Raw genomic sequence first — 8,503 nt, forward strand, 5'->3', positions numbered from 1 at the left:
AATCTCCTGAAGTGCAATAATGTGTTGAATTTAGAATGGAATGAAACAGAATGAGTCATGTCAGAATGCCTCAGTCTGTCAACCAGACAGATCTGATCTGGTTGATTAAAGATCTAAAGAATATTTTTGTCTGAGGTTGATGTCAAGCTGACGACAGACCAAACATCAGATCAGCGATGAAACGCCCGATACACATTAGTCTTATTTATAGAACACTTATCTTACAAGGCGTGTAAGATAATATCGTCTTTTTCATGGAGCTACGTCAATGACACCGTCAATGAAACCTAAAGAGATAAAGAGACTAAATGAATCCAACAAAACATGTTTGTCTCAGGAATAACACGTTTATTTACGAAGCACAAAAAAGACAGCGTTTTAATTAAATAAAATACAAAAAAACCCAGGTGGAAATTCTCAAATACCTTGAAAATTTACATTAATGCAGTATTTAATTTGAATTAACAGCAGTATTAGAAGGTTAGAGATACTAACATACTCTGACGCCCCCTTTGGACAATACTGTATGTGTTACATCAACACACCTACACTTAAAATTCACAAAAAAGTTCATATTAATATAATTTTAATGGTTAAAAGTTCAGTTATTTTTCATTTGGCAGAAGTTGAAGACAAAATAATTATATATAATCATATTTAATACATTATATACAATTATTTTATCTTCAATTTCCTACCAGACAAAAGAGAAACACATTGTGATACTACTAGAAATAGCCGTAGTCAAGTAGTAGAAGTAGTACTAATAGTAGTAGAAGAAGTAATAGCAAAAAATACTATACTATATATAAATTCTTATATTTTTAAGTCATGTGGTGCCCCCTGTTGGTCAGGAGCAGAACAGCTATATGTCTACCATCCATCCACCCATCTAAACGTCGGTCTAGTGGACCTGCAGTCTACTCTCAGTATTACAGTACTATTGCCGTAGCGGGGCTAGAATCCTCTGGTACTATTACCATGGCGGGGCTAGAATCTACTCTCAGTATTACGGTAGTGGAGCTACAGTCTACTCTCAGTATTACGGTAGTAGAGCTGCAGTCCACTGTCAGTATTATGGTAGTGGAGCTGCAGTCTACCCTGGGTATTACGGTAATGCAGCTGTTACCTGGAGAGGTCAACAGTGATGTGTGGCGATGGCAGCTCCACGGCTCGTCGTGAGTTTTAACCCTCTTGTTCTCCAGCCCGTAGTTCTGTCTTCTCTCGGCCGGTTAGCCGCCCCGTTAGCCCGTCAGTTAGCTCCACGCTAACGGCATTGAGTCACGTAGGTGCGTCGGTGTAACGGCGACCGTGTGTCGACCGTGTGCTGAACCGGAAGCGACTGCCGCCACATTAAAAGCGAAAATTCGACCGAATCCAGCGGTTGGTGACGTGTTTAATGTAACTAATGTGTAGTAGTAGGCGGTGTGAACGGTGTTATATTGACATTTATAGGTATAACATGTAGGTTAAACGTGAACAGTACACGTTTCCTCAGCTCGTTCGCCTGTTTTCTCGTCGTCAGGCAGCAGAGTTTAAATGATAGATGAACAGTTTGTTTTACACCTCACAGTGTTTGGATTTAGTTTGTAAATGCACGTGAATCATTTTAAAGGACCACTTCACCACCCCCTGCAACTGTTTTAAAACCAGCTAATCATTTCTTTTGACTCGTACAATGTCAGAAAATCAGAAAACTGACCATGTGTTTGATAAAATATGGAAATGTTGATGTTCTCAAATGTCCTGTTTTGTCCACAAACTAAAACATGATTAAGTTTCAGCTTGTTTCTTTGTTCTAGAGAAACCAGACTTTTAAGGGTTAGGTAAAACATCTTGTGGATCAGTTTAAGTTGTTACTGTTACTGTATGTTGTCTATGTTTGTTATTATTTTGACCTCAGAGATCTCAGTTTACCTTATTCATTCATTTTCTAACTTCACGTAATAAGGGTTTTAGTGTTGATAAACACTAAAGGCATTTAAACAAACTTATCAATCAGTTATCGTCACCAAAAGTGTTTAGTGACATGCTGTTGTCGCCCTAATGACGCTTACATTTAAACCATGGATGTATTATAAGAACTGGATAGAGCTACATCTTTATATTCTATATTTTTGAAAAACCTTCCTAAAGGCCATAAAAAGCCCAGAAAAATCTTATTTCTCAGAGTGACGTCACAGCTGTGTACGAGCACAGCAAATCGCAGTCACGTGGCGTATCTGGAACGGCGCTACTGTCAGGGAAGTGTACGATGTGAAAACTTTATGAGAAATGTGAATAACTACGACTGCGCATGCTCATGCTCTACACAACCCGGAAATAAACGCGGAAGTCAGAAAACCTTATTGGCGTATGCGCTGGGTGAGCAACTCCATAGGAATGAAGGGAACCAGAGGGGCGGTGCGCTATCCAGTTCTTATAATACATCCATGATTTAAACACGATTTAATTGTAGGCCATGTTGACAGTAATTTAGTCAATGTTGTCAAGACTTGTTTATTCTGGCTAAAGCAAAACCTAACAACCTTTATGTTGGTGCCTCCAATTATTGCAAAATGCAGCCGCTCGCCTTTTAACGCATCACTTTAATCCTTTATTAACTTTTAATGTTTGTTTTTAAAGCCCTTAATGGCCTTGCCCTCGGCCTACTTAACAGGCATTTTAACTGTTCACAAGCATGGCACCAGTTCCGTCTGCTTCCGTCAGGCAGGAGATACCGGTCAGTCACTGCCCGCACCTGACAAACAGGAGTGTGCTGTGTGTACATACCTTTTGTATGTTCTATTTGCACTTTAGGATCTGCCTGATTCATATTTGCACATTCCATTTTTAAGCTGCTGTCTATTCAGTCTACCTCACTTGTGTATATGTTCTACACTTGATTGCACTATAGGGCCTGGTTACATGTCCTTCCTGCATTTCTTAGCTGACTGTTTATTTATTTATTGGTATGTGTGTGAATCAGTATCAGTGTGTGTGCGCGCGCTGCACTGTATGTAAATATCACTTTGGGTTTTCTTCTTTTGGCAACAGGTTATCTATCCCTTGAAAACACTTTTTGGAGCGGTCTGTGATGCCACTCGCGATCGCCGGCACTGTCCCTAAATACACCAGACTCCTCTGTTAAATATAGAGATTTCCCTGGTAGTTGTTGGAGATTAATCCACATTTTTAGGATTGTGAAGTAGTTTTAAATGATCTACAGTTTGGCACTGTTTGGCTTGATTTGTGCGTGGGACATCTCTTCCGGTGACGGCACTCTGGCCAGTCAGTGGCCGGCGGTTTTACCAATCATCGCATAGTTACCTACTCAGCACGCTTTTGGAACCTCGCTGGAGCAGGTACTAAAAATAGCACCTGGTACCAGGTACTATGCTAGTGGAAACGCTATTTAAACCGTGGCGTGGCGAGGCAAGTAGAGCCGGTGGAAATGCGCCATAAGTGTATGCATGCACAGGGCTGGATTGGTAATCTGGCACAGGGTTCTCACCAGGACTTTTTCACAACACACATAGGGGATGACTTAGTGTGGCGCAGCCGCTAGGCAGGCGCGTGTATTGTATAAGGGTTTTTTGCCATTTAGAACCCTCTGAAACACTATTTCTTGCATTTTGAGGGCCAAATTTTGTGAATTAAAGCTGAAGTTTCTGTATCTTTGTTACAGCCTTACTTTAAAGCCAAAAGTTATTTTTGAATTCGATTAAAAAAGGAAAAAACAGGAAAGCACCTCAGGGCTGGTAGACACACATCCCCTCCAAGGCCGGCCGCTACTAAAGGCCTGAACAGCCGCCCATTGGTTCATTGACTATACTGACACTTGACCGGCCCAATCAATTTCTCTCACGAGAAGTTCTCCTCCCTTGCCCTCCCTCTTCAGAGTTTCTCATAGTTTGGAACAGATGGAGGGAACGCTTTTGTAAAATAGTCAATAGAGAAAATGGTTAAACCGAAGCACAAGGGAGGTGTAGAGAAAATGAGGGCCAAAAAAACCCAGAAGCAATCACAGGTGGATGCCCAAAAGTGTTCTAGAATAACAGACGTGTTTACTACATTGTGCAGCAACATCAGGAGGAAGGAGGAGAGGAGCAAGAACATGACAGGGAGGACACTGAAGAAGAGGGACAGGGGCACTATGACAGGGCCAAGGAGGGACAGAGTGAGGATAAGCTGGAGGAGAGTGGAATTGACGACATGGCGGTAAGCAAATGTTAGCAAATTGACAGGGACACTCAGGCAAGCTGCGTGTGTGTGTGTGCGTGCGTGTATGTGTGAATCCCTGGGATTCCTTATGTTGTGGGGACCTAAATCTGCTCACACAGTCACATGATAGGGACTTGCCTTCCTTATAAGGACAAAAATCGACTACATTTTAAGGCAGGGGTGGACAATTATTTTCCCCAAGGGGCCATGTGAGAAACAAAAAATATTGTTGAGGGCCAGGCCAAATTTGAATTCATTTTAATTTAATTTGATATCTTTTATCTAAAAAAGCAATAAATTGTATTGTTTTGGTGTAAATTTGGCAGCATACAAACACACACAATAAACACAATTACTAACCAACACTATTAAAAATATCAAATTACTACACTATATAATGAATACTATTATACTATACTACTGTGGTGTAGTGCAGTGACCATTCAGAATTAACTGTTCTTTTTCTAAGGCGAGTCGACATTTTTAGGGGACCAGGGGTCACCTGTCGCTGGGCAGACAGACGCAGATACATGCGTCCATACGTCAGGGTTTTTTAAATAAAAGCAACACAGCTGTATTGCATGCGCAGCATAAATACTTAATAAATAAGTACTAAATAAATACATAAATAAGTACTGACATACTGCGGCCGTAAGATGCCCTGGTCTGTTTTAAGGTGAAGACATGTTTTAAAGTGAGGCTGAGGTCAGGGTTAGGATTAGGCCAGTTGTAGTTATGGTGTAGTATTTTGCAATATCTTATTGATTCCTACCCCTATACCCCTTTACTTGGACTAACACAGTCATTTGTTTGGTTTTTTTATGGCTATTATTTATTATATGAATGCGACTGATTGAAAAAAATAATCCTCTCATCTCTTTGTGCAGACAGAAAACTAGAGCGGAGCCCAAACTCTCAACTCAAGTTGGTTGCGGGTTCATCGCAGTTCACTGGCCGGGCAAACTGGTTGCCCGGACAACATACATGTTGACGCAGAGCCCTCCTTAGTCACCGTGAGGCGCCACTCGGCCGTTTCATCAATGCCTCAATGGAAACCGTTGGTCAGTCGGTACCTGCGATGGTCCAGTGCCGTCACGCAAGCCCTCATCGTGTCTGCGGTCACATTCTGCATCGTCCTCCCTCTGTGCTGCCACCAGCTACTTTACTCCTACTTCTTCATCAAGTCCATGTACCTGGACTCCATGAGCGAGGAGGTCCTGCAGGCGAGTCTCACCCGAGGTCACGAGGCGCTACACTTCTGGCAGAGCGCGACCACCGTAGCAACAGCGTCCTCCAGAACCACTGAGCGTCCTGAGCTGCTGGTCACTGTGGTGACAGTCCAGCGAAAGGAGGGACGGGACTTCCACTACCTGCTCCAGGTGATGCGGCAGCTGAGGGACATCGTGGAGGGTTGTGGGAAGCGGCGGTGCGCAGAGTTGCTGGTCTGTGACGTGGAACGCGGCCCCCAGGAAAACCAGGATGCCAAGCTGCTGGAGGCCCACTTCAGGGTGATTCGGCGCTCACCGCAGGAGCAGGAGCAGCAGAGCAACCAGCAATGGCTCAACACCTTTGAGAAAGAGAAGAGGGATTATGTCTTCTGTCTGCGCAAGGGATGGGAGCTGGTGAGGCCAAAGAACGTGGTCGTGTTGGAGGACGATGCTTTTCCAAGACAAGATTTCTTTGCAGTCGTGAAGGACCTTTTGTCACGTCGCTTTGCCCGTCAGAGTCTTTACGTCAAACTCTATCACCCCGAACGGCTGCAGCGCTACTGGAATCCAGAGCCTTACCGCATCCTTGAGTGGGTGGGGCTTGGGCTGGTCGGAGCAACAGCCCTCCTCCTCACCTTCCCTTACTGGAACCCCCTCTCTTTCTCCTTCACGCTGTCACTCGGCCACCTCCTCTTCTTCACGCTTTACTTCATGGCGGCCGCGGAGCTGCTGGGTCGGCACTACCTCCTAGAGGTGCGTAGACTTTCCCCGCAGCTTTATGCCGTCTCCCCGGCCACCGAGTGCTGCACCCCGGCCATGCTCTACCCTGGCAACGCCTCGCTCAGGGTCGCCCAGTATCTGGACGGCTCATTCTGCGTCAAAGGCAACGCCAAAGACATGGTTCTGTATCACATGGCGAGGACGATCCCCTGGGAAAGGTGTCACAGCGTGGAACCCAACCTCATCACCCACATCGGAGCCTTTTCCTCAGTCAGGTCCAATCCACAGAGACCCAAACTCCTCTGACAGAAACAAGAAAAGCCAGATCAGATTGTTCTCTGCTGTGTCACCTTCTGCACTCTTTTTCAGTGAGTACTGGTTTGATGATTCACATTAGAAACATTTGGCTTCTAGGATAAAAAGGATACTTGGAAGTTTTTGAAGTGTGTGTGTATGAGGTTCATAGTCAGTGCTGACTGTGCTGTGAGCGCCCCCTGCAGAGAGAATCAGACTGATACACAAATTCTTGGCAAGATTTTAGTTTTTGTGACTAAAGGGGCAGGAATAAAGGGTTTAAAAACACATTAGTAAATTTGTAAACCGCTCACTCTCCCACACCAAAGTCCATAGAGAAAATCAGTGATTTTAACATCACAGCACAGGAATTGTTGATCCACTGCTGCCTCCATCACCAAGTTCAAATGTTTTATTTTGTGACTTTGGTGTTTGAAATGGTTCGTTCAGATTTATCACGGTGACACAAAGTGACCACACGAGGCAGCAGTAGACCAGCAGCTCCTGTGTCCCTGCAAGCTAAAATCACTGATTTTCTCTATGGACTGTTGGGAAAAGTCTAACGGTGAGATAAAAATTCTTGAGATGTCATAGACTTAATCCGACGTAGTCTGCCATGTTTTCACTGGTAGCAAGGGGGCGCGTACAGTGCCAAAAGTATTCCTTTTGAAGTGTCTTTTTGGTGGAATAGTTCCACACTGTGGCCTCGAGTATAGAAACATGGTTTAGCGTGAGATCTGATGTTTACAAAACAAGGAAGAAATGTAAGAAATGTGTTGTTTTTTATGTTTAAAAACAAAAACGGACACGACTCGCACCACCAGATGTCATATCATCAATGCTGGAAAACAATATGTGCAATAAGTCACTCAATTGTGGCAGAACGTGCGTGAGATCAGACCAGAGTTCATGTTGGTTGGGCACCCCCCGCTATTATGCTAGAATAGGCCTGATGGCTGTTTTGTAGTTTAGTTCTTTTCTCAACTGCGACATTTACCAGTCATGTTTTTGTACATTTCGAGCAATATGAAGCCGTGACATGTCTCCACAGACACGTGGGGAGTGGTCACCATGGTAACCATTGGAAGGAACAGTCTGACATTTTATGTAAATAGACACGCTTGGTTGTCACTCTTTTTCCAAAAATTCTCATTTGAATTTCTAAGACATCCGACCAGTAAACTGATAAACATTTGTGCCATTTGTTAAAAACTGCAAATATTTAACAAAGATATTGGAGTGTTTTTTCAGACGTTGCCAGGCGTCTATATTTCCTGCTCCAGGAAGTTCGCCTTAAGATTCTTGACACGAGTTGGCTTTTCTGCAATCATGCAAATTTTGTTCAAATTGTTCTATTCGCGTCAACTGTGTATGAGACGTCATTGTGTGAAAAATGAGTGTGTAATATTTTTTTTTCAGCGGAAACAAAAACTTACAAAAATGTCAGACTGCTGATTTAGCGCTCGCCTGAAAAACACGTAATGTGCCTTTTTTAATGTTTCTGACTTTGTTGTTCAATAACTATCGCAGACCGTTCTGCGTCACCTTTTTAATATAACCTTTGTTTACACAACACCAAGGCACCACCTACTGGACTTTTTGAATATACAGCCAAAAAGAACAAATGACTGTTCTCGCTGTTAACTGTCAATAAGGCAAATATTGGTTGACGCCAATATTTGGCAGATAAATTGGTACCTCCATCCCGGATTTTGTTACGATATTTAAGTGCATTTCAGAATTTTACCGAAAGAAGCTGCCAAAGTAAAAACCGCCTGGCCTATGAAAGTTCTCCAGACTGTCACTGATTTACAAACACACTTAATCTGATTAATTATAGATTATTGGTTAAAAAATAGTAAGAAAAAAAAAAGGCCAAAAGTTTTGGTTCTTCTTACTTGTTTTGCAATTTGTATTAAATCTTAAATTCAACATTTACGTAGTTATAGATTTAAAACAAGACAGAGCCTTAAAAACATCAGAAATATGAATTATTTTACACAAACAAGAACCTAAAGACTTTTGTCAATTACAAATATTTGAGTGAATTTTTTTAATTATCCGCTGGTCAAGACTGA

General features: G+C 42.8%; 1 protein-coding gene across 3 annotated transcripts; it reads left to right on the plus strand.

Annotated features, from left to right (window-relative positions):
• The first annotated feature begins 1,031 nt into the window (after positions 1-1,031).
• Positions 1,032-7,596, plus strand: pgap4 (post-GPI attachment to proteins GalNAc transferase 4). 3 transcript variants are annotated; one of them, XM_058640809.1, is made up of 3 exons: positions 1,032-1,178; positions 4,063-4,200; positions 5,091-7,596. In XM_058640809.1, the coding sequence occupies exon 3, from the start codon at positions 5,244-5,246 to the stop codon at positions 6,435-6,437; it is 1,194 nt and encodes a 397-aa protein (XP_058496792.1). In that variant the 5' UTR covers positions 1,032-1,178; positions 4,063-4,200; positions 5,091-5,243; the 3' UTR covers positions 6,438-7,596. The 3 variants fall into 3 exon arrangements, with proteins under 3 accessions (XP_058496792.1, XP_058496791.1, XP_058496793.1); XM_058640808.1 differs by lacking the exon at positions 4,063-4,200 and having other exon boundaries at positions 1,066-1,178; XM_058640810.1 differs by lacking the exon at positions 1,032-1,178 and having other exon boundaries at positions 2,120-4,200.
• The last annotated feature ends 907 nt before the right edge of the window (positions 7,597-8,503 follow it).

Source organism: Solea solea, chromosome 10, assembly GCF_958295425.1.
Source record: "Solea solea chromosome 10, fSolSol10.1, whole genome shotgun sequence".
Taxonomy (NCBI): domain Eukaryota; kingdom Metazoa; phylum Chordata; class Actinopteri; order Pleuronectiformes; family Soleidae; genus Solea; species Solea solea.

Coding starts and splice junctions, on each gene's coding strand:
- pgap4 (XM_058640809.1), top strand. CDS start 5,244: ATGCCTCAATGGAAACCGTTGGTCAGTCGGTACCTGCGATGGTCCAGT.